Source organism: Scomber scombrus, chromosome 16 (assembly GCF_963691925.1).
Source record: "Scomber scombrus chromosome 16, fScoSco1.1, whole genome shotgun sequence".
NCBI lineage: Eukaryota > Metazoa > Chordata > Actinopteri > Scombriformes > Scombridae > Scomber > Scomber scombrus.
Window position 1 is genome coordinate 18273719 of NC_084985.1, and position 26445 is coordinate 18300163.

General features: G+C 42.4%; 2 protein-coding genes across 6 annotated transcripts; both read right to left on the reverse strand.

Annotated features, from left to right (window-relative positions):
* Window positions 1-474: 474 nt before the first annotated feature.
* Window positions 475-22089, reverse strand: pals2b (protein associated with LIN7 2, MAGUK p55 family member b). Of its 5 annotated transcripts, XM_062435531.1 has the most exons (14): window positions 22002-22089; window positions 15472-15534; window positions 11913-12187; window positions 8809-8909; window positions 8004-8156; window positions 5844-5996; window positions 5321-5548; window positions 4388-4519; window positions 4204-4300; window positions 3863-3931; window positions 3613-3774; window positions 3295-3497; window positions 2976-3104; window positions 475-2120 (listed from the first exon to the last, which is right to left on the reverse strand). In XM_062435531.1, the coding sequence occupies exons 3-14, from the start codon at window positions 12043-12045 to the stop codon at window positions 1944-1946; spliced, it is 1737 nt and encodes a 578-aa protein (XP_062291515.1). In that variant the 5' UTR covers window positions 12046-12187; window positions 15472-15534; window positions 22002-22089; the 3' UTR covers window positions 475-1943. The 5 variants fall into 5 exon arrangements, with proteins under 5 accessions (XP_062291515.1, XP_062291516.1, XP_062291518.1 ...); XM_062435532.1 differs by lacking the exon at window positions 11913-12187; XM_062435534.1 differs by lacking the exons at window positions 11913-12187; window positions 15472-15534; window positions 22002-22089 and adding an exon at window positions 10941-11084.
* Window positions 22090-23916: 1827 nt separating this feature from the next.
* Window positions 23917-26104, reverse strand: npy (neuropeptide Y). The gene is made up of 3 exons (XM_062435537.1): window positions 25917-26104; window positions 24073-24162; window positions 23917-23938 (listed from the first exon to the last, which is right to left on the reverse strand). The coding sequence occupies exons 1-3, from the start codon at window positions 26102-26104 to the stop codon at window positions 23917-23919; spliced, it is 300 nt and encodes a 99-aa protein (XP_062291521.1).
* Between the last annotated feature and the right edge of the window lie 341 nt (window positions 26105-26445).

Sequence of the window (26445 nt, forward strand, 5' to 3'; positions counted from 1 at the left end):
CTCTGGATAATTAACATCACTCAAATTCATTACATTTATTTTTTCTAGGCTGTGTCCTTTACACATTTTCAAAATACTTGACAATACAAAATGATGTTGTCTAATATAGCTGTAGAAAAACATTGCCTACATAAAATGGTTTAAAATTGGCAGAATTATGACTTAAATCAGGAACCAATTGATAAACCAATATGAACAAGACCTGACCAAAGGATGGCAACTTTTGATACTTGACAGGTTCAACTTTAGCTCAGTATAAACTATTACTAGAGGGCCTTTTTGGATTGATTTTGAGTGTATAGCAGAAGATTGTAGTCCATAAGGTAGAGAAAGATGACATGCAGCAAAGGTTTCCAGCAGCCCTTGAATGCGGAAGTTTCAATGACATTGTCAGTATCGTAAACCCCCGTATTCCCAGTTAATCCAATGAGTCATGCATTAAAGTAATATATAAACGATTTAAAGAGAAACTAGTTTGTGAGATGTAATAAACTTTATTATAACTTTGCAGATAAAAATGTAGAAACAAATCTGTAGACATGGGTTGATGTGAAAACAATTCAACAGGCAGTAGGGCTGCTTTTTCACAATGTGGCACAGGTTGATTTTAAAAACATCACAAATGTCGCTAAGCTCGTCCATGTTAGCCTTAAATGGTTTCTGAAGCCTTTAACAGTCCAAGACAATGACTCCAGATTCAACACAGGCTTCAGAGCAAATGAATTTGAAATGGAAACTGGTGGCATTTTGAAATGTTTTGACTTGTTTTAAGACAGATTTACATGTCTAAAAGACGTGTGTGTGTGTGAGAAAGTTTTGACCCTTAGCTTTGCTAAATGTATCTGCCACACAGTCATATTGTGTTAAATTAGAAATGCATGTTATAGCCTGTATTTGAAATATTGATCAGATATAACAATTGTAGATTTTAAACTTTATTGGGAGTATGATTGGGGCTTTGGCATACTGCAACATTGAAGACAAGGACCATAAGGAGAGAGTGGGTTTGTGCCACGTTCACATATATAAAACATTAACAAATTGGCATTTAGATATAAAGATGAGGGCAATAACGGTCATACTCCAGACAGCCAGGCAGGATAATTGAAAACAAAGCAAAAGATCATGTGTGACAAAACACTACACTCTAAAAATCACAACACCAGTGAAAAACTAGCATAAGAAAACAAAGCTAGACAAAATTAAAAGACACAGACAGTATTTGATCTTGGGAAAAGTACATTATAACGCTCTTTTTTTCTTTTACATACTGGAGGACTTGTGCACAAGCAGGCCTTTAACTTTTTATTTCTGCCCAGCTGATCCTGTGACACTTATAGAAGAGTTTAGAGCTACATAACAACACTAAAGGATTAATTGTACTGAGGTGAAAATAAAATACAACTACAGTTTGCACAGACATGGCAATGATGTGTGACATTTGACAGGTTTCTTGGACAAGGACTGCTCAGAAATCTTGATTAATCCATCACTGCTCCTTGTCTTCGTTTTGGAGCTCGGGTGGGGATCAAAATCCTAGGTGTCCGTGAAGGAAAAACCGACAACAACACTCGAACTTGGGACACAACAGAAAAATGAGACTACAACAATAAATTAATGCAAAAATATGGCCCATGACCAGATTTTTTTGTTTCATTCTCACTGGAATTCCACATTGAATAGAAAGATCTTTCATAAAAAGTTATAAAATAAATAAGCACTCTTTCCCTTTGAGTTTGAGTAGAAAAAAAGTTGCATGGCGTGCAGGCCCAAGAGAAGTTCTTTTTTTGTTTGTTTTTTTAAGAATATTTTGTTATTTTGCAGAAGTATCCCTTCCTTCTTCTCTTCTTCTTTGGCCTTCGTGGTCAAAAACACACACACACACATGCTGATGGGTCAGTGTGACCCGCTCAGAGTGGTCAGTGGAGCACTGATGCTGGTCCTCAGTACACCCAGTTCACCGGGACCCACTGGGATTCACTGCACAGTTTGTCCACGGCGGCCTGTAACGTCTCGAAGGCCTTGTCTAGGTTGTCATTGACGATGGTGAGGTCGAAGTAGTGGCTGTAAGCCCTCTGGATGCGGGCGCTCTCATCCACTGTCTTCCTCAGGTCCACATCCTGTCAACACACAAAGGACAGGTGAGTTGTGGAACCTTTATATTATTTTAGGTTAGCAACATTAACACCAATTAAAGGGATCTCCGCTTTTAAAGAGTTAATTGTAAAGATAAAAAAAAAGCCAAAATAAATAAAAGCCATCCTATTTTTGATGCTCTCAAGGTAGATTAAAAGGGACATAACCTCATTGAAATTATTGAAGTTGTAGCTAAAATGAATTTGGGTATCAGAAAGTTGAAGACTGATGCGCACTCTTAGATGTCCAAGAGGTAGCATATAGACTGGGCCGAGAACAGAACCCTGAGGAACCCCACAATGCAGCATTGATCGAGAGCACCTGTAATCACCACAACCAACATAAAAAGTCTTATCTTTGAGGTAGGATTAAAACTAATCTAGAGCTGTGACACTGACACCTACCCACCTCCTCAAGATGGGTTAGCAGAAAGGTGTGGTCACTAAAAGAACGGCAACTGATGGACGCTCAGTGTCATTTGCCAAAAGTATATCATTGAGCACCTTGAAATGCACAGTTTATGCTGTGGCAACCTCTTCAACAAAATTGAAAACCTTCAAACAGTATTCTCACTCATAAAATCTTTAAGTTGATCTGCCAATTTAGCTAAAATGGGAAGTTTAGACATTGGTCTAAATCATTGGGATCAAGCCCTCTTTAGAAGAAAAAAAAAGGCTGGACTGAGACATTTTTAAAAAGGGGTGGTGCAGTACTTGAGGAAAGGGAGCAATTAAAAATATGGAGAATAAAAAGGCTAATTGTATTGAAATATCCTTAAAAAATGGAGTGTAATGTTCGACATAAGTGTGTGTTTGAACAAAACATTGGTGTTAACCTACCGTGAGCTGTTTAGTGGTGATGCCTGCGTCCACCACAGCTTTGTGCATGGACTTGAGTGTATCAAAATCTGGCGCTGCGATAAACACCACATAAGGCATGAACTCTGCTGTTTTCAATACCTTCAGAGCCTGCAGGGAGACACGGGAGGTGATAGAGCAGTCATAAATCATTTTGTCCTTGCTTAAATGTCCCTACTTTGTCTTCTCTTGCATAAAAACTGGAAATGCTTCAAAATGTTCTTTCTTAAAGGACCCTCATCATTTCTTATTCTATCCAATCTCATCTACAACGTTAACTCTCCCTAAACATCTTTTATACCTGTGGGTTGACATCGAGGATGCAGGTGCGACCTGTTGACACCACCTCATGGATGGACTCAATCTTGGTTCCGTAGAGGTTGCCGTCATACTCGCCGTGCTCCAGGAAGCGGCCAGCCTTCACGTCCACCTCCATCTCTGTTCTTGTGGTAAAGTGGTAAGAGTTGCCATCCAGCTCTTCGTCACGGGGCCGCCGTGAAGTGTCTGGACAGAAGAGGTCAGTTCAATGTGTCAGTTCAGAGACATTTGCTGAACTATTCCTCCTATTTTGGGTTGGGTTGTCACTATCGAAATACAGATTAAACCGAGTGTGACGTACATGGTATAGTGGTGCCGAAGCGGGTAGGTTGGAGGACCATCAGTCGGTTCTTCAGGCTACGTCTGCCCACACCCTGGGCACCAATCAGAACCAGTGTCTTTCTCTGGAATGCAGGCACCTTCGCCACTTCCTCATAGATCTGCAGCTCATGCCTGTCGAACTCTGTTCAAACAGATGTAAAATTGTGACTCAATCATAGATGATGATAATGAATATGTCAGCTAAGATTCAGCAGTGTGAAGAATCTCACCTGCATTCTTGGCTGTTAGATACATCATCTTCTTCTTCTTTTTTCCAGCTATGGTTCCACAAAGGATCCCTACAAAAGAAGAGGAATAGTTAGGCAATCTCAAATCTTTGCTGTTGCAGCATTTGGCCAGAGGAGGGCAGGAGTGGACCATTTTCTGAGAGTAAATTAGTTTTCAAGCAATAGAGAAGTGACAAAGGTCAGGCAGCAAACCAAATAACAGACTGTTTGACATCAACATTACTAAATAGAGGAACAGGAAACTTGAGAGTTTAAGCTCTAAACTAAGCATCTTTTACAGTGCTTGTATAAAATACCACCAAGAAATGCATATAGTGACCTACCTGATCCATCAAAGTCTCGGGGGACAAAAGCTTTCCTCTTCTCCTCCAAGAACTGACTGGGTATCAGTCCTGTGGCCCCAGCCACCACATGGCATGCCTGGCACAGTTCAGAGATCAGATGATTATGTCCCTGTGATCTTTTATGATAGACATACAAAGAGGGGGAAAATGGAAGAAAGCTCACCTGCCACCAGTTGGGATCCTCTCTGTTAACAATCTGAAGGATGTCACCTTTTTTGAAGGCCATGCCCGCCTCTCGACAAGGGATCAGGTTGTCATTGGCAGGGTCATAGTCAAAGTACGGCCGCACATACACCTGAGGTGAACAGATGCACAGTTTTGAGTCTTCCCAGGAACTGATTCATATTTATTTGGGATTCTGTGGTCAAAGGAAAATTTGGCGCACTTGAAATCAAAAGAAAATCTGGCTAGGCTCGAGCTCAGTGTGCCATCTCACACACTGGCACAGTAAATGTGTGGCTCATTCACACCCATTACGTCCCAGGTCCCCACAATGCACCCTACACAGCTGTTCACGCTGCGCCAACAGTGGATGCCAGCGGGGGAAAGTGCTCTGGCCGATGTATTAGATTAAACGAGCAGCCAGAGGAAGCAATAAAACAAGCCAGTAAAAAACACTGTGCAAAATGCCCTGAGCCAGAGAGCAGGATGCGATTTTGCATTATGTTTCAGTCACTTTTACTGCTGGTGCTTATAAATTAAACCGTATAAGCCTTTCCAAGTTTATGTCCAATTGTTTAGGATGCACAATATCAATATAAGGACTAATCAGGAGCCATCATAGGATGAAAAATAGGTGTTGCCCGTATGAGGATAAAAATATGAATAACTGTACTCTTCGTGTGTGGCTGCATGAGATTATAGGAAGCATGTGTGTGTTTGGAGTGTGTGCAAGAGACAGAAACAGCTAGTGTGACCCAGATAGCATGTGGAGTGTTATTAATAGGGCTCCCAGGGTTCACATTCCTGCGCAGGGGATTGTGGGAAGGGCCGTAGGACAGATCACCAGCCCTGTCCAACATCTGCCCATCATTACATAAGCGGGAGTGTTTGTTTACATTATAATCTCATCTGGCATTTGTGTGTGCGAGTGTACCTGCGGAGGTGCAGGAGCGTCTCGGTAGCTGGGGAGTATTTTGAGAGTGATCCCTCCGCTGCAGTCCTTGAGCATCTCCTGCAGCTCGGTGGGGTTGTTGCCGACGTCCTTGCCGTTCACTTCCTTAATGATGTCACCCACGTGAAGCAGTCCCTGCCTGTCAATCATGCCGCCGTGAAGGATCCTTGCAATGACCAGGTCGTCCTTCTCCACACGAAATGTCACGCCCTGAGAGGAAGAGGAGACGGCAAGATGAGGTTTATCCTCTGATATCTGCTTGTAGAAGTGAGCATACCTACACATCATACACACACACACACACACACACACAGACACACACACACACACACACACACACACACACACACACACACACACACACACACACACACACACACACACCATCATCTTTACCCACACACCTACTGTTATGACACTCACACCTTTAATAATATATGATATGAATAATGGTCATCCACATGCTGTATGCAGACACACTTGAATTGTTTCTGTCTCTGCTCACCAGAGGCTCTCCGGCCTTCTTTCGGATGCCAATCATGCGCACAGCGTCAGCCTGCATCAGAGCACTGTTCACTGCTGCATCATTGGCCGTCTCAGTCGGGGGCGGGACTTCGTAGCACTTAGAGGCCACTATGTCGTGTGCCTCCAAAAGTGACTGGGTGAAAATAAAAAAGATAAATTGAGTCCGTTCACAGACTTTATCACTCTTTTCCATGTCTGTTATTATCACATTAGTGGATGTTCAGACTAAAAACAAATTAGGGTTCTACCTTGGTGGGGCGTGTGAAGCTATACTGGTGGCAATTATTTGATGGTTGCGTGGCAGACAGTGAAAATACTTTGTTCACATTACAAAGTAATCTACCTGGAATGTGCACTTTCATGTATTTGACTCGCCAACACAGCTCACTAGATAACGCAGCATTGCATAATGTTGTGTTGCAACAAAAGTTGAGCCAGACTGATGTTTTTTTGCTTTTTTTGTGTCTTTTGACTCCGCATTGGCGTCACTGGACTGACTTAAAATGAATGAAGAGGCTGTACTTTTTTCAGGGCTAAAGTCGGAATGCAGCATTTACTTCTATTCTGTAACTGTCACTCATGGATACAATGGAAGTTTTTTAGCAACTACATAGGCTCACTATAAATGATGCCAACCAGACTCCGGCTTGATATTTCAATGAAAAAACACGAGAGGAGACTAGAGGTAGAATATGTTGACAGATAGTAAAGTTGGATAAATACAATTACAGATACAAACAGATCTCGAGGGCGGTCCATAGAGCAAAAGCTTGAACCAACACTGATAACTGTTTATATGCAATCCTGCAACAACTCTAACAATTGATTTACTAAAAACTGTGCACACAATGCTGTTTGACAACAGATTTGAACGTCCCTGATGTGTTTTCTCTCCAGCACATTAAAAGTTGTAAACTAATCAGGTAATGGTTGAAATCCCAAATATGGATTACCACCAAATCCAATCAATTAGTTCTTGGTTCACTGAATATCCATCCTCCAACTTTCATCCAAATCTGTTGTTTTTATGTTACTACTGGTGTAACACCAGTCAGATACAAACAATTTACTGGTGAAGATAAGGCAAGTCTTTAAAGTCAATACATGACATAATATCCGTTTCACTTCATTCCCTCTCTTCTGTCCCTACCCTCTCTCCATGTTTCTCTCTTTCTCTCAGTAGGTCAACAGGGTCTTATCCTCCAGCTTATAGCACACATGGCTCTGATTGGTGCAGTGGCTTCTCTGGGCTCAGAAGTCTTAACTCCTATTGGTCTAGCCTGTATAAAGCCCCTGGTAGGTTCAGGGATAGAGGTTAGTGTTCTACTGTTGCATGAGGACAGGATACAAAACATTAGATCTGTGCTACTGTACCTACAGTTTAACACATTTAATGTAACCTGTACTATAAACCTTTAAAACAACGCAAAACTAGTCCCTGGTTTAACGTATAATGACATATTACATTTAGCTCAGAGGAAAGTATTAAACGCATGATTTTTGACCTACTGTTGGATTATTGTCCACGGGGAACAGAAAAAGTAGGTGTTATTTGCAATGTAAATCTGTGGTGTTAAAGGCAAGGAAATTGCGATGTGATAAGAAATGGTTCACAGTAGTGTCAGCGAGCCAAGTTAATATTCAATCCAACAGCAGCACAATTACTCCCACAAATCATGTCTGTTCTGCCTTATCACCATTTAAACATGGAGTGAATAAGGTATGTGGTGTGTGTGTGTGTGTGTGTGTGTGTGTGTGTGTGTGTGTGTGTGTGTGTGTGTGTGTGTGTGTGTGTGTGTGTGTGTGTGTGTGTGTGTGTGTGTGGTCTGTCATTGGCTACTTTTTGGGACAAATTTCAGACTTAGGGCCAGTTATTTGTGGACGACTTGTACAATTGAGGACAAAAGCTGTGTCCCCAATTGGGAAAAACCTGATTTTTGGGTCAGTGGTTAAATTTAGGGTAAGGGTTAGGGTAAGTCTCCAGGAAATGAATATAAGTCTATGTAATGTCATTAAAATTGACCATGGTCTGATATGTATGTGTGTTATCCAGGAGTCTCCAGGAAATAAATGTAAGGCGATGTTACGTCTCCTGAAGGGATGGAAACACAACCGCGTGAGCTTGTGTGTGTTTGCTCACTTGGAAGTGGGGCTCTTGCAGGATCCTGGACAATTCCGTTGCGCTGTCGTCTTTAACCTTCAGGCCGCTGATGTCACCCAGGATCTCCGTTACCAGCTCCACGTTGTTGTCCTGCACCGCCTCCAGCTTTACCTCTTCCAGCTGTTCGTGAGCCTGGGAGAGAAAGAGAAAAGCTCAGGGAGGCACGTGGAGGGATGGTAATGATGTTTTGTGTTGTCACGACTTAGTGTTGTGTTACTATTTATTTGGATGTGTAAAAGCCGGATGGGAGTTGAGTTGCTGTATCGGATGCAGATTTATCCTGGGTTTATTTTGCTCTGTGAAGAAGCCACCATCTGCCTCGCGTTACTGTATTAAAAGTCAGAGGAGTATTTATTTATGTTTAGTGATCTGTCATCTCTACAAGTTCCAGCCCTGCAGGGAAAATTCCAACAGTGGAAAATGACAGCAGCCTGTCTCGCAGAAACTACAGCTGTCCTCTAACTGAACTCACTGCTCACTAGGCTTCTTACAGCAGTGAGGAGGTTTGAACAAACTCTGTGTGCAGAGGCATTGCAATACATGCAATATCAGTGGAGAACAGGCACAACACTGAATCTGCACCATTTTGTCACCGACAGTATGTATGCATTTGTGGTTCAGATGCACTGAGCTGTGTTAGTCCAAGCCTTACTGTACTTCCTCAGTCACAGTAAGCAAAGCAACACTGGGAGCAGGTGGGGGTGCAGAGCTGGCTTGTGGTTAGTCAGCTCACTGCTTCTCACCCCGAGCTATGTGTGTGTGCTACCTTAGCCTGGGAGCGTACAGTGGGACTTTCCATGATGCCGCGCAGGAAGAGCAGGTCGATGTCTTTGGCTCCCGTGGAGGTGGGCGGCTCACCCAGGTTATCCAACACCTGCTGCATGGCTGCATGGACGGGTCCGACGACATAAACAGAAACAGAGGAAAAGAGAGATAAGGTGAGTTAGCCAGGCGTAAAAGTCATACAAAGCATAAACATACACACACACACAACAGTTTTAAAGATAATGCAGCAGCTGATAAGAAGAAAAGCAGACACTGGCTTATGAATGTTAGGTCTGGCCTTAGGTTGTAAGGCTTTGAATTAAAAAAATATGTTCTGCCATATGTATATGCTATTACACAATTATGCTGAGAGTTCCTCCTGAGACGTTGATCGGCCGTGATTGAAGTCCATTCCCTCTTCATGCAGAATTCTTTACACAAGTCACACAGCAGAGTGCTCAAAAGTATCACATTAAAGCTCCATCTGGAGGTACGGTAGGTTTAGTCCATTGAAAACGAGCACCAAAACTCCAGGTTTCCAGGATTCAAATGGTCTCAGCTGTAAGAACATTTCTCTATAAATACCTCCGTTGAGTCTTGTATGCTGTGTGCACACAAACAAAAGAGAGGCAGAGGTGTGGACTGTCGACATCAGCCAGCTAACGCCTTAATGCCAGGGTCTCAAAGCCCATGTAAGCCCATTTAAGATACTTAGAGCCTTGCGAACGTGCATTTGTGACTCTGTGTCATTACACACTTACTGTATGAGGATGGTAAATATGTCCAGTCAGCACTTGTATAGAGTAGATTCACCGTATGACTTCTTTGTTTGACTGTATTTTTATGTTAGGGCCTATTATTAGTCTTAAACCTTGGCTCATGTTTCATGTCATAAAGTCAAGTCATATTGTAAACCTTAATCTTCTCTGTATGTGTCACTTTTGGAGAGAAAAAAGTGACACATACTAAGAAGAAAAGGGCCAGATTAGACTTCAAACATACTTTTCTTCATGTAATAAAGGAGACATTTTAACAAGAGCAGGTGGTCGTGTTGTCAGTCCTTTAGGTGATTTAATGCAGATACATTGCTGCCATGAAAGATACATATGATTACATACTGCTGCTGTTGGTATTATATGTACTTTTGAAATCATGAAACATCTCATGTGATAAGTGCACATTAATGTGTTTTTTGGACATGTTACATGTGATGTAAACTTACATGATATGGGCACACATGGCTTCTAGGTATAAAATACTTCATATCTGAATTGTAATACATATTTACATTTGAAGATTTAATATATAAAAATATATATTTAAGGGCTAAGTAGGATCTGTCATCAGAAGTCAATGCATTTGTATAATTTAGAAAAGACCTCTTGAAATTAAAATGCTATGTTTTCCAGTTTTCAGTACTAAAAATGGCTTGACAGTGATACTGTATATTTACTCATCATACATTCAAAAATGGCCCCCAGCTGCATGCAAAAAGATCTAGATGGGTAAAAAAACAATTTAGCCTCACAGTGAAGCGAAGACCTCACTGAGGCTTGATAACCACGGTGAGCACAGGCAGACTATGTAAGCAGCACACTCCATGCAAAAAACAAACCTTAAATATTTATGATGTTCTCTTAGAGAAGTACAAGTAGGGGAGGGAGGTTAAAACTGCACATCCATAAAGCCATGTATTTACTGCATGACAACACAGAGACATAATGTCTAAACTCAGATATACACTAGATAGTATGCATGAACAGGATATTTAGATCCTGCGAGTACCCCACACAATCTTTCACAAGCCAGGATAAACACAAAGTCTGTCGGAGCTGTGATTGTCGTAGAAGCATCCACACACACACTAACATGTGCAAACACATGAACAAGCATTGAACCACCACCTTGATTACACAGCAATCACTCAGTCACTCACACTTACAATTATTCAGGATAAAACCGTCTGAAATGGAGAACTATAATGTGTTTCAGATGTTTCACTGAAAAAAAGATGTAAAAAAAAAAAAAAAATAGTCCTGTTTGTTTGAAAGAGAGAAAGAGCATGGATGAGAGACACATGCAAAATTTGATCCCAGTCTGTGACACAACAAACTTTCTAACCGTATACAAAAAAAACCCACCAAAACTAACCTCACTCACGTACTTGAACACATCTGACTTCAAAACCTCAAACACATAAACGCAAGCGGCTGGATCCATGTGAGTTTTTTTGTGCGCTCCGGTTTGACCTTTACCCACTTGGTCAGCTCACTGTGTCACTGTATCCTCGAACCACAGGAATGTTTGCTCATCTCATTCAGCCCTCCGCCTCTCTGCCACGTGTACTTTTGTGTACATTACTCATGCCGACAAGCAGGCGCGAGATTCTTCTCTACCCTGCCAGAGATTGGAGATGGGCTAAAGCTTCCCACATAAAGTCTCTATAATCCTACGAAATATGGCATGGAGAAGCAACAACCTACCAGCCTCTTGTTAAGCCTTTGCCTGAAGAAGTTGTAAAAAAGCTTACAGATGGACAGTGTATAGCAGAGTGTGTTCTTTTTCCAACTGGATTATTCATTTACATAATGAATCACCCTGCTTACCTGCTCTTAATTCCTCCCTCTGTGTGGTTTGTCTGCAGCCTCTCACCACCTAAACCACTGCCTTTGTATGAACACCACCAACGAGCACGGTGCACGATGAATGCCAATGCAGAGACTCCCTGCTTAATAATTCCTAGCTCCGTTTCTCAAGGAATGCAAGACAAACCCCACAAGAGAGGACCTGGCAACCTGCATTAAACGGGGTATTATTATTGTTTAGCTTGCAGGATGGAGATCAGAGGAGCATCTCAACTTGCAGGAAAGTAACATTACCCGTGAAGTGCAGAATGAGAACCAAACTGCCCTGCAGCTTCTCTGAGGAATTGTCAGATCATATTTGTCTCAAGATAATTAAAAAACCTGGCATCAGAATCACTTTACATGAGTTGCTCACGCTCTGAACTGGGCTCAATCTCACATTTTTTAAACAAAAATCAAAGACTACAGTATGTCTCTGCTCATCTAAATAGTCTACTATATGGAACACTCCACCTCCACCTCCTCCTACTTTCCTCACCTCCAGACGTATCTGCTCCCTGGGTGGACCGAACGGCCGGGGCACCTTCCACGCCAGGCTCTCCCGGGGGCATCACCTCCTGCTCCTCCTCCTCCTCCCGTACCCCATTGGGAAAGGCATCCTCCGTGACCATCGCCAAGCCCTCCTTCTTCCTCACTGCTGCCACAAGCACGCTAAGGCTAACCACAAGTCAACCACCAGTAGTTCTGCAACTACTTCTTCTGTCCTCCAATCCTCTTGTCTGGCACTGCTGACCCTCTAAACTTCCAGAAACACTGAGGGACAGTACAGAAGAGAAAGAAAGAGAGAGAGAGAGAGAGAGAGAGAGAGAGAGAGAGAGAGAGAGAGAGAGAGAGAGAGAGAGAGAGAGAGAGAGAGAGAGAGAGAGAGAGGAGGGGGGGATTGAGGGCAGACAATGAGAGAAGCAAAGAGACACAAAGAGAGCCACAATAGAGTGGGATTAAGATCAGGGGATATTAAGAGACGAGGAGGGGAAAGAGGAGCGGTGAGGAGTAGGGAAGATGGGGGGAGAAATTTAAGAAGAAGGGGAGAGAACGATGAGAAGATAAGATAAACTCTGAAGGACAGGCATGAAAGACAGAAAGAGGTAGAAAGCTGGATTGCACACACAGATGTGGACATGCATTCAATACTTGTCAGTCCCCTCCCTCCACTCTGGCTTTAATACCCTCCCTTCCTAACCCCCCCTTCCGTTGATAACACACACACACACATATACACACACGCACACACACATAATCCCACAATCCTCTCCTGCTGTTGAGGGTTTGCTTGAGTACCCCTCCTCTTGGTTTCCCGACCCCACCCAAAGTCGAGTTGCCCCCCTTGTCTAGACACGGAGACACCACACACACACACACACCAGTTGGAAGTGTCATTATGTAAGTAATCTTACATAAGTGTTACTGAAGGGGGCCTGACCTTACGTTCCCATTCTTCTCCTGCTTCTTTCTCTCATTCACACAGCTTAAGGTTTGACACCCCGCTGCAGCACTGTGCAGAAACTCTCAGCGTGTGCAGATTGTGTTCGGCCGTATTCCCTCAGCAGCCGTCCACCTCCTTAAAGCAGCATGTGTCAGCCTAATGGGAGCTTTTTTCTCTCTCTCATTTTTCCCTTGGTGTCTCTCCCTCTTTAAATTAATGTTCCCTTACCACCTTACTTCTTGCTAAATCAGTAGAGTTGCTGACAGGATTATGCACATTTTTGGGGCTGCAGTTTAAGCTGCTCCACCCTTGAGCATTAACACATTTGGGCAAGCTACTGGGTGCATGATTGTGTCTTTGCAGGAACTCTTTTTTTGGAAATATTCTTCAACCATCAAAGCCTCATTTTAAATTCATATAATGCTAACATGCTTACAACGACAATGCTAACATTCTGATGTTCAGCAGATGTAATGTTTACTATGTTTACTATCTTACTTTAGTGCATTAGCATGCTAACATCTGCTGAAAAGTATTAAACACAAAGTACAGTTGAGACTGATTGGTATGTTCATTTTGAAACATATTTGGACATAAACCAAAGTATTGAACGAGGGCTGCAGCTAACAACTATTTTCATTATTGATTAAACTGCATGTTGTTCTTCCAAATAATCAATTTGTCTACAAAACAGCAGAAAGTATTCCCAAAGGTAATCGATTTAAAATATTGACAACATTTTTTTTAATAATGACACTGTTAACGCTGAAACCAGTCTTTAACAGCATTTTTGCTTTGAAAAATGATTATAATTATTAAATTAAGACAATTAACTTTCTAATTGATTAATCGATTAATTGCCTTGTCTTTGCAGCTCTATATTGGACAAATAAAAAAGATATCACAAAAGTTATAACAATTAATCCTAAAGGAAACATTAATGTCTGCACCAAATGCTGTGTCAATCCCTCCAGTAGATATTTAGATATTTCACTGGATAAGAGAAATGTTTGACCTTCTGGTAGCACTTGATGAAACGTCATAAGGAATCATACTCTAGGCATCATGGACATCTGTACCAAATTTCATAGAAGTTGCTCTGATAGTTGTTTAAACATTCCAGAAAAAACAAAAACAAAAACTTCATAATGCATGATGGTGGAGGACAAGTCAAAGGATCACTAGAGTCAGAGGGATTCATCTTCTTCTCTACCATGAATGTCCATCTAATAATTGTTGGGATCTTTCAGTTTTGACCGGCTGACTAGAGCCATGCCATTAGCGTTGCTACAAAACAAGCAGCCGGCGAACCCTTAAATCTCTATCAATGGCCATAATTTTGTTAGCTACAATATTACGTAACATTACTGCTTAAGCTCCTCTTGCATATTCAATACCAAGGCTGTCAGAGTTAAAGCAGAAAAGGGCATCAGAGTCGTAAACAGGCTCCTCCTCTTTAACATCCATTAAGGCCCTCCCATCCTTACACAGCTGTGCAAGGAACAGATCTGTAGGTATTAATCCACTCCGCCCAACCCCGCCCCCTCTCTCTCCGCCCCATCCTCAACATGACCAGTCAACCCCTCCCCCAACTCAGGACGTGGGATTTTAATCTGGCCACGAAAGCATGGGATTACAGAACCTCTCGCTTCCTCTCTCTCTCTATATCTAGCGTTCAAACATCTCGACATGGCTAACGCCGTGCAGTACAATACATCGCCTGGCTTGGCAGTGGTTACAATGACTGTGAATCTCTTACACTGCCTCAGCCCCAAAAGTGAAGCCTTTTTGATCATCGGTACGGTGTTAGACTACATTTCTGTAAACTGAAAGTAACATAAATGGCTTACAGAGAAAGACAGCAGTTCAGTTTGTTGATCATGAGTCTCTAAAATGTTGACTTAATTGTTTCTCTTTGGAAAGTAAGAAAATGAGATTTCACACAGAGTTTGACTGAGGCAGAGCAGCAGTGTGAGAGGAAAACAGAGGCAATAACAAAACATCATGGGATGTCACAGAGGCAACAGATTTAGGAAGGAAAACATTTGATCACCAAGCTCCAAATGTATGAGAAGCAAAGTAAGATTGTGCTATATTTTATTAAAATACGTGGTCCATTTTTCAGCAATAAACATATTTCTATATGCAAATAGCACATTTTTAAAGGTGAGAAATCTGACAAATAATAGAGTAATATTTGCACTGGCAAGAATAGAATGGTACCCAAAGGCCAATAATGGTATAAAGGTAGTATTCATAGGCAGTAAGTGAATATGTAAAGATCTTTGTTATAGAAAGACCTTGAAAGTTCAAAATTCGTAGTTTTAGATCAATATTAGCATGGCCTTTTAAGTGCAGAGAATGTATTATTAACCTTGTAATCCACATGGACATACAGTATGTGCACATCGAGCAAAAACCAGCTCCCTTACTTCTTTAAAAGTGAGGTTTTTTTTTTTTAGCAGCAGCAGCAGCAAGAGAACATCCTTGCTTCAAAGGCTGGCAGTTCTCACACTGAACTGGTGAAATCGTGTCAGCATGCAAGAAACATTTTCCTCTAAATGTCTCCAGTGTGTCAGTACCAAGGAAGAGGCGGGGAGGAAGTTGTGTTTACCTTTGCCAGTCGGTGTAGACTAACCCGAGTCCTACTGGCTGCTCATCAGTCAACTGTGACGACCTGGAGAGAGAGAGAGAAAGAGAGAGAGAGAGAGAGAGAGAGAGAGAGAGAGAGAGAGAGAGAGAGAGAGAGAGAGAGAGAGAGAGAGAGAGAGAGAGAGAGAGAGAGAGAGAGAGAGAGAGACAGAGAGAGAGAGAGAGAGAGAGAGAGAGAGAGAGAGTGAGAGGGGTGTTTGAAAGTTCATGAGGCTCATCCTTATGGGGCTTGAATATTCAGTTCTACTTGCTTTCCGGCATACCAGTTTTCATCTTTACACTATACACACACACACACAAACACACACATGCACGCACACACACACATTCTTGCCTGCGGACTATCTGTTTGATCCATCTACTGTATGTCATCCCTGCCTCGCACAAGATAGAAGTCTGATCTGCAGGCCGAGGCCGTTGTTTGTTCAGAGCGAAGCACAGAGTCATCCAGATGATTCATTTTCCTTGCCTATTCAAGTATGTCTGCATCATCAGCTGTTAATGTGCCCCAAACGTAGTAAATAGCCACTATTTTCTGAAAGTAATGACAACGCAGTATGCATTCATTCCCAGAAAGACTTTCTGCTCACTTTCACTTGTAAACTTGTACGCAGATGCTTACATACACTCTCTGTGTATATTGTGTAGACTATATTGGAATGTTGTATTATTGGCTATATCAGTGCACATTTGCAGATCAAGTGCATACTGCGGAAAGCAGTGGTTTAGGTCATTTAGAAAACATGACTCTCTCCTCTTGTTATTACACTGTTTGGTAACAGTGTTCATACTGTGATACTCTACAGAACTCGAGGCGACAGAAACGTAAGAAAAAAATGTTTAAATGGATGGATTCTTGCTGAAGATGTATGTCCATGTAGCAACATAATAAAAATGCAGAATTAATTGCCAGTTACCATAATTAGTGGACAAAACAATCTCAACTCAAGGGCCACTTACTCGCTTGTTCATGAATAAGGAGTCCCCGAGGTGCTGTGAATCCTGTTAAGTTTGAACACTTACAGTTCCATGACAACTGAGCAAATCTCAGATGAAGACTGTGAAAGGCGGTTGACAGCCCCAGAACAACTAAGTACAGTAAGTGGACCTTTGGTTGATTTTCCAAAGAATAAACAGTTCATCTCAAGTAATCAAAATTATAATCAACATCAGCATTAGCTCCCAAAACTACATTTTCTAAAAGGCCATTTCCTCATCTGTTCTGAATATAGACAGAGGGTCCCATCATCACCCCCGGCAACAACCCAATGTTTAAAACCTGATCTGTCTAATAGAACCGCAAAGTGCTAAACCCATTCATGCTGTTCTGAATGGCCATTGTGAAACAGACCATTAGAAAACTGCAAGCCAGCAAAAAAAAAAAAAAAAGACAATGAAATGGTGTGATTACAAATAATTGATGGCTGCACTCACCCACAAAAAAATAGATTACATTCCTACATGCTTCACTTCTTTCGGCCTCTTTCTCTTTCTCTCAAATTGCCACTTTCTCTCATCCCGAGCGGTGAGAGGAGAATTTGGCGGTTGGAAAAATTGTCTCATCAAAGCCAGAGCTTCTACCTGCTCATTCTGTGCTCTGTTCATCTCAAGTGTCCCAAAATAACAAATATTTCTCTCTCCCGCTCAGGAGGAGATCACACACACTCCACTTGACCTTTGACCTTAAGCTCCTCTCCAGTCTGGGTCATACCAACATGTTCCCTTGTGCCCAATCTCACTTTGTAAAGGTGATTACAACACAACCAAAGTAGTCTACACATCACCGGTTTGCTATTATTTCTTTTCACTGTACAGAAGTCTTTTCATCCATCATGCTACCGCTAATTGTTCCTTCATAGTGTGAAAGAAAGAGAGAGGAAGAGGGAGAGTGAGAGGTCAATTCATTACGCAACACAGATTACAATCAGACTCTGCACGCTCATTGGAAGTGAAAGTTATCCCTTGGAGGAATGTTAATGGAGGAAAAGCCACCAGGGCAATTCTTCGCCAAATCATCCGCACCAAAGAGCAGTAACAGGAACCGGGTCGGGCCAATCAAAGGTCCGAAAGGGAGGGAGGAACAAGCAGAGGATTTGAAAAGCTGAGCAGAAAAAAGAAAAAAAGAAAGATGGGAAGGGTCGCAACCTGATTTGAGAAGAATCTATAAAAAGAGGCAGAGGGAGTGGGAGAATTTCAGAGAAGCCGGAGAAGAGATTTAGAGAAAGAGAGTGAGGGATAGATTAGGAGTCGTGAAAGCGAGGAGAAAAAGAGAAGAATCCTTACAGATAAAATAGAGTTATGTGAAAAGCCTCTCAAGCTTTGGCAGGATGAGAAGAGGAGAGAGAGGTGATGAGAAAAGTCTTGAGAGATAAAAGAATGGGCTGCGGCTGATCGTGTGAAAACTTTCTAGAAACTGCCAGGCAACTGTTCGTCCTCTGCTTAGAGTAAAACAGGTTCCCATGAATGAATCCTGGGAATTTGCGTCACATAGAATAGATGTGGAGAGTTTGTGTATACTCTTATTTTCAGGTCATCTCAAGGACTAGGAACTGGGTTACAACATGCAATTCAATTATAACACTGAGCATGTGCCAGACTCCCTTGATGTCCTGGTACCACCTCAATGCCCGCTACTTCTTTCCTTCTGCTGGGACAGATGGGAGGAAAAAATCACAGGAAGTGGTCACTTCCAAACCAGGCTGCCATTGGCTGCTCCGCAGGAAAGGATGAGCCAACAGAAGTCCTCAGAGTGCCCCCCGGTTGCCAAGCAGTGGGATGATGGACAGCTCATGGAAGAGGGATTATGGAGGATCAGAGGGTTTGTTTTTGTACAAAACATCATTGCTGTCTCAGACACTTAAACGTGTGCTTGTATGTGTGCATATGCACGCTATTAAAAGCACAGACAAACATCAGTGGGCAGTGTGGTTTTAATTCCTGCATTTCTTGTCACAATAGCAAAGAATCTCACTCTGCCCCTGAGTCGGTAGCTCATTTTGTGACTTAATAGTCTCGGGTCAGAGCACAAGGCTACATCCCTTGGGGTCATGAAACACAAATACACAGAGTCCATAAGGCATCCATCCTGGGGAAACCATTCATGTCTAGATATTTTCTCCACCTTTATTCTCTGCCCTCCTGTGCACTGCAGAGCCGAGGGCGAGGGGGCTCTGAGAGCAGCCGTCACTCTCAGTTCCTCTCACTGACTTGAGAATCATAAAGGAAGCCAGTGAGCTCCATTCTGCCTGGGAGTCCAGATGTCGCTGCGTTGGCTGACTGCAGTGGTAGCAAAGAGCAATCAGTAAGGCAGCACCCCCGCTGTATGTCTTCAGTTTGGTAGTGAATGCTAATGGACAAGGCATTCAAGGAAGAAGTCTGCATTTGTGGACATGAATGTGCAATGACTGGTTATTTATATGACTAACCCCCTCCCTACTTAACCATCTCCCTCACCCTCTGCTCCCAAACAAACCCTATGTAGGTCACTGCATGTGTTAACACAGCCGTCCAATAAGAGGATTACACTGCTACCCCGAAGATGTCCATCTTAAAAGATCAATATCAGCGTAATATGAATCATAACTGCTTTTTTTAACAAGTTATCACTCTTATTGAAGCTGCTGGTGCTGCTGCTTGAAAAAGTTGATGAAATCAGCTCAGTTTCAAATCCTAGGGCAGTTCTCATCACCACAAATGATGACAATGCACTTTCATTCACTTTTACTGCTGATTCATGCTTACCTCTATGCTCTTCACCTGACACCACAACCTAAATTGCTACCGTTTAACACAAAGGCATCAACTCCTGCATCAGTGCACATTATTCCGCATCACCGAAAAAGATCTCATTCCTCTCTTCTGTGATGTTACAGCTGGCGGGAAGTCTGTGCTTTGCCATGAAGCAGGGGATGATATAATTACATGGCCGTTTGCAGTTCGTCAAAAGCCTCCGGCACTGAACCCGCAGAGATTTTAATAATGAGCACCTCATGACATAATCTAACCACCACATGGCCTTGCCTGCTTCTCTGTCTTTCCTTCCCAGCCTCCTGCTACTGATCATTAATGTTAAGGAAAAGAGGGGGCAGGGAGAAGTGATGCAACACACTTAACATGACTGCAAAGTTTAACATTTCTGAAAATTGATGGTGTGTGATGCTGTTTGATATAATTCTGATGGGAGGAAAAAAAGATAGAGAAAAGAGCTGCGTTCAACAAATTCCCGTTTCTTGGTTTATCTTCTTATATTTGTGAATCCATGCAAGAATTACAAACACATGTATATCCTGAGTCAAACCAAAGAGCTATAACCTGTGGTATCATGCTATCTGGAGTTGCTCCATTCAAAATGAAGAAGGCATTGATCTGGTATGCTTACATGATGACCTCATGTGATCTCAGTTTTCAGCAGGATATACATGCTTTCTTTTAAGAGCTTTGCATCACAGATTCAGTAGCTGGTAGACCAAACAATATGTCTTCTACACAAAACCAACCTGCCCAATGGTTCTGGTACTTTTATTCTTTATCTGCAGTGGTATGCCCCTTTAAGACCTTAGTGATGGATAAAATCTGGTGAATCAGCACTATGGGCTGCAGCAAAAAAAACAGTCAAACATGGGTGGCCTTCACTTCCCTGGTAGCAATTCATATTTCTAAATACTGTTCTTCTCTGTATGTGGTTGTGTGTTTTCCTGACAGAGTTGCAATTAGCTTCTGATAACTGTTATGGGGTCAGTTGCGTGTTAACAGAAGGGAGGTGCAGGACAGGAAGGGTTGATTGTAGGTGTGTAGATAACAGAGTGTGTTGTTTGTAGCCGGGAGGTTTGAGTCACTCCAGTTGTGTGTGTGAATGTGTGTGTGTGTGTGTGTGTGTGTGTGTGTGTGTGTGTGTGTGTGTGTGTACTTCCCTATCTCTACCCTTCCTTTTACTGTATTATCCCTCCCATATCTGTGTTTTAATAATGAAAACATAGATGCCTCTGAGACTTGGATTTGTTCTCTGAATGACTCACTGACAGCTCTCATATGTTCCAACATGGGGAATGTGTGCTTCACTTGAAATGCATGTTCTCCTCTATCCTGCTGACAGGAAGGAATATACATAATGTGGGTTTGAGAAGTCTGACTTTATTCCACCTACTTCAGCAGAACAATAAAGGTCATCCTGGTTACTGATTCAAAAGTCTTACTGGATATCCCTGCCCAGAGACTCCCGATTTAATGCACTAAACTGTCTTGGTCTCCTTCCCTTCCTCTGTTTGTTCCTCCTATTAGATTCAAGTAATCTGATTAGGCTCTATTATAAGATAGAAGGGAAGAAGGGACGACCCATAAACTCTGATTTAGATGCAACAAGATCCACGCTGCCCCTCTCAGTGATCTGGTGACCCATAGCCCTTCCCAGGAAAGATCCCCAAGGATGATGCGTATGTCCACGGGCTTCCCCCATCACGTGCGCGAGACTAAACAGCGTTTAAGCCATGCCAAGTGACCCCGAGCTCAACTTAGCAAGGAAGTCCCTATATTCATTGAGAGCTGTGGTCTGCTGTGATATGTAGGTGGTTTCATGTTTCGATTAAGTGCTCGCATAAACAGGTTCTGACATTGTGTTATTGTGCATTATTGGATGGCGCACTCATACATTTCAGTGGAGGACAAAAAAAAAAATCAATAGCATCGTCTGGCTGCGCCTCCGGTCGGCCAGCCTGTGCCAAGCCACCGGTACCCTCTCGTTGAACATCAGCTCATTATACACAATGCAGTGGTGATATTTGTAGTTAACGTTTGTTTTCCCCCCCGAAAACAAAATAAGGCACAATGATCTCCCTGGCGCAGATGCCACTCTACGTGACTTGGTGTAAATGTTAAAGCGCACTCTGTGTCTTTCCTCAAGCCCACCACCCTTTGCTGGTATAATAGATATTGCAGTCTGTCATTTCGGGACGGTGGCGCGTTCCCACCTTCTCATCCTGTCAGCACTCTAACCTGCAGCTCTTTCCTCGTGTCTTCTCAGTCATGGGTCCAAACCACGGTTCTGACGCACGGCCACATCCGTGCGCTGGATCCGTGCGCCTGAACCGTGCGCCAGATCCGTGCCAAAACGGTTGCGCCGTTTTGGCTGACCAGACAATTGTACATTCACACCGATCTCGCCACACGTGCGGCCATTTTTTGTTACCCATCCCAGCCATTGTGGCGTGCGCACATTTACGACAACAACCCATCCGCTGTATCCTTCCTCATAATATTCAGGAAAAGGGGAAGGACGCATCCGACTCCTCAATAAGCGCCCTACGCAAACTGATATCTGTCTTAAATAAAGCCTGTTCTCAAAGCAGAGCGGGCTCTAGAGGGGGGCAAAGCTTCCCTTCTGTCAAACTCTACTGCACCTCAAACACGGCAAAGTGCCTTTGTCTTTCATTTGAATGCCAGGGGATGAATGAATTCAAAATCTTCAAACCTGGAATATGATCACGAGCCGTGACTTACCTGTGAATCGTGCGTGTGACTTCGCGGTAGTCCACCACCCGTCCCGGTTGGACATTCAGACCCCCCTCAGCTGTCTGTCCTGGTCCCGCAGCAGACTACCAGAGAACAAGATGCCAATCAAACAGATACGCCCCGCCTCTTCTACTGACGTCACGTAACACAGCCCAATGACAGTTGAGGTTCAACCCTACATTAAGTGAATGCATTGTAGCGTATAGTATTTCCATACAAACTTACACCGTCGTCTATTCACAAATACATTATTGCATAATATCACATGCATATTATGTGGATATGAAAGAAAAGTATAATTAAGGCACTATGATTTCATAGGAAAAGCATAGCTCATATAAAATGACTATTATTATAAGATAGTGTATGCATGAAAGCCATTGTTGACTCATTTGTGACAACCGAAACAGTAATCTATAGTACATTAATAGTGATACCAAGAGAAAAAGTAAACACAAAACGTCACTATAAATTCACTATCGTGTAAAACAAACCACTCTAGTTGAGATAAATAATTACATAACAGTCATATTTTATTAATGTTGGCGCCAACAGTGTGTGACAGGTAACAAAGTGACTTAAATCGAGGAAATAGAGGTTCTTTTTCCAGATTAACGCGCACGAATTGGATTTGATGAAGACGACGAGTTCTGTTCCACATCAGCCTACATTTGTGTTTTTTCCTTCCAGACTCATACGTGCACAGTCATATCCCATCTACTTTTATCTGGTCTCCACAGAGGTTCTAAGCTTTTAGCTGGGAGAAGGTGACAGATAGAGCGAGGAGGCGGTGAATATTTCAGAGCTCCAATCCATCCTTTCACATGGAAATTAGCGCCAGGAATGACCAGGTGTTACCACTAGACTGAATGGCCACTTGTTTCACTCACTATACCTGTTCCAGAAATGTTTGCATGAGGTGCTCTTTTGGATGTTTTTCCACCCTTTGGGGTATCTCATTTCCATTGCAGACTGTGTGTCTGCAGTGCCTCTTAACTGAACTGATTTGTGCTTTGTGATGTCGGGCTGCGGTAGGCTAACCACTCGTATAATTGCAGTAATGCCCGTGGCAATGCCATTTCTCCCTTCATTTAGTCTCAGAGTAGGTACTCATTCTTATGGCCACAAGAGAGCGCCATTAGCTACCCAATTGGCAGCTTCAAATTGACTGATGTTTTTTGACTGTGAGAGCTTTTCATTGGACCAGTCATGCTTGTTAGACCCAGTTTAAATGTGCTTTTCTTGCACTTGCTTCATTATCCAGTCTCACTGAGATTTAGAACTGCTAGGTACAGATGTTGGTTGTAGCTGGGAGGCAAGGTGTGGCACAGCAAGTCTAAACTTGATCTGATCACAGGGAGAGATGAACCAAACTGTATCTGGAGACTATTGTAAGAAACATTTTAACATTATAAGAGCACCCAGGACCAAATGTTCTCTCTAATCTGACAGTTGGGTGGCATGGAATATGTATACTGTTTCGCTCCACTGCTTTGACATTTTTGCCTGAGTGTAGTGAATTCACACCCTAACTGCAATGTGAACAAAATCACATACCTCAAACCAATTAAAATGTTCAGCCTTTCAAAAAGATGCCAGGAAGTACATTTTGTTCAAACAATGAATCTTTAATAGCACAATTAAACAATACAATCAACGTGCCCCTCCCCCACTTTACTTGTACGATTCACAGATGACCACTTCAAATAAACTATTTACAATTTTATGGCACATACTAGAAGCAGTCTTGACTGTAGCTGATGGGTTAGGAGGAGGGGTTGAGTATATGTGGTGGCTCATCGAGGTAAAAAGGGCAGAGGCAGGGTGGTCTTTGGGTGTAGGAGGTTAAGAAGTGACAGAGGATGCCAATGGCAGTGAGGTGGAGCCAGCACTGATGAAATCATCACCACAATGATGGGTCATATCTGGGGAGAGAGGACAAAAGGTAAAAGTCAGCTTCATGTGAGAGTTACAGCAAATGTAGCACTCAAAATAACACACACACACGCACACGCACGCACACACACACACACACACACACACACACACACACACACACCTTGACTGTGGAAGAGTGTCTGTGCTTTCCTTTAGCAGCAGTTCTGAGACCAGTGTGTCCAGGATCTCAGGACTGGACCTCTTCCCATACCTGAGACACACACAAAGAGAGAGAGAGAGAGAGAGAGAGAGAGAGAGAGAGAGAGAGAGAGAGAGAGAGAGAGAGAGAGAGAGAGAGAGAGAGAGAGAGAGAGAGAGAGAGAGAGAGAGAAAGAAAGAGTAACACAGACAGACAGATAAACAGAGATCGATGATTTATCAATCTGAAGAGACTAATACCTTTCGGTTGTCAAATGAAAAAGATCAAAGAGCCTTGGCAGTGTTGAAAACAGAGAAATAAAGACAGAGCCCTATTACTCTGCATGTCCTCATGTCATAAGTCCAATTATAAGCTCAGAGAAAACTGAACACAGTCAGACGTGGACCCAGCAGGTATAGACAGGAGTTGCATCCTAGGTGGTCATATTTCCTTTTCTGCTCCTCAGATGATAAGCTGTGCCAGCGCGCTTCTCCCTATGGGTGTCTAAGCGCCTGCAGCGGCGTCCCAGCCCCTGACATTCAGAAGAAAGCTGAAATCCGGGGGTAATTTGACATGGCATGCTGACCATGCCAGTGATTTCACCTCAGGTCTTTTTTTCATTTTCACAGGTGGTGAATAGGCAGTGGACGTGCCCTGCTCTGTGAGGTGTGTGAGAGAGAGTGTGATTTAGGAAAAGCTGCAGCCAAACCTGCAAAATTCAGACTGGCAGCTCCAACAAGCAAAACTCCTGGTGGACTTAACAATATGCTCCCTGTTTCTGTCTCTTTGAAAACCACTTTTGATGCTGCATTTTCAGATTTGCCTGTATGCCTGTCAGAGAAAGTTTCCTAGTGTTGTCTAGTTGGATTATAGCAGAAACAGAAGTACATTTATTTTGAAACCATATATTATTTTTCTGTGGAGCCTATGAGGATAAACAATCCATCACAATTAAAATAGTGCATTACTGCTCAGCAGCATTTGTAATTGGTGCAGTATTTAGAGTTATAGAGGGAGACAATGGCTTAAACATGAAGAATATACTAAGGCACAGTTGAAATTAAAATACATTTTTTAAATCTGATAACTCTTTACATGCAATTGTTATACATGTGGAGAATTAACCCTCATCCTACCAAACTATTTAACATACAACTATATACCAACTGGGGTCCCTGGGGACCATCATAGCAAACAGTTAACTTATTTCTTATCAAAACATTAGCCTATTAGTTATGTATTGTTATGATTATTATTTCAGGAAAGTTACAGTTAATTTGCATATTGTGTAAAATTAAAATAAATACTTTTCTTAGATACAAATTGCATGAACAATCTTTCCACAAAGCTTTAAAAATGACTGGTACAGTTGCCCCAACCCCCTGATAGTGTGTGATACTTTAAATTAGGACCCATGGCAAACATTAACTCAATAAATAGTTCCATCTATTAAAACTGCAAAGGCTGCATTGGTTGCCTTTGACTGAGGATCCCCAGGACCTCAATACAATGTTGTTGTTTTTTTTAATCACTTATTAAAACTGAAATAAAAAACAATGATTTTAAGTAATTAGGAACAAGTTGAATGACAATGTCATAAAAAATTAGAATGATAGAAAAAAACACCTTTGAGATATGACAAAAAGTAAACCTTTGGGGTCTGCAGGTACCCCAGTCGGTAGGATAAAGTACAGTAGAACAGAATCATCAGAAAAATATTGCAAAGTATTCACTGACTGAACTCCAGCTCTTTGAATTGGCCTCTATTCTATTCTATTCTATTCTATTCTATTCTATTCTTGCAGATGTGTAATTAGTCCGCCCACCTCTGTCTTGTGATGAGGTTGATGTAGTGTCTCAAGGCTGAGTAGTACTTGGCCAGGTCCTCTGCTGGGGCGTCCTCCCCGGGGTTCTCCGGTTTCACCGGGTAACCCTCCGTCAGGGTGCCCAGGCAAAGCAGCGCCCACAGCAGGAACCCCAGTGTCCCCAGCCAGCTCACCAAGTTAGGATGCATCTGAAGAATAGTAGAGGAGCAACTGTGAGTCCACTTGTTTGGACACGTATTTCTATGAGCGTTTTTTTCCTCTGAAGTCTAAGAATGAATACTATTTATTTAGCTCATAATTATCACTGCAAAAGCTTTCATGCCTCTTGAAGAATAATTTTCTGGTTGATCGGAGAAAACAAAAACATGCAACCATATAGTGACAGAGCTCTAAGAATCACTAGTATTGCAACTGCAGCAGAGTGAATAGTTAAAAGCCATGTTGAGAGACTTTACATAACTTTAGTCATTCAAAGTCATGCTTTTGTAAATGAAATATCAAAGTACTTACAATTCCCGGACGGTTAGAG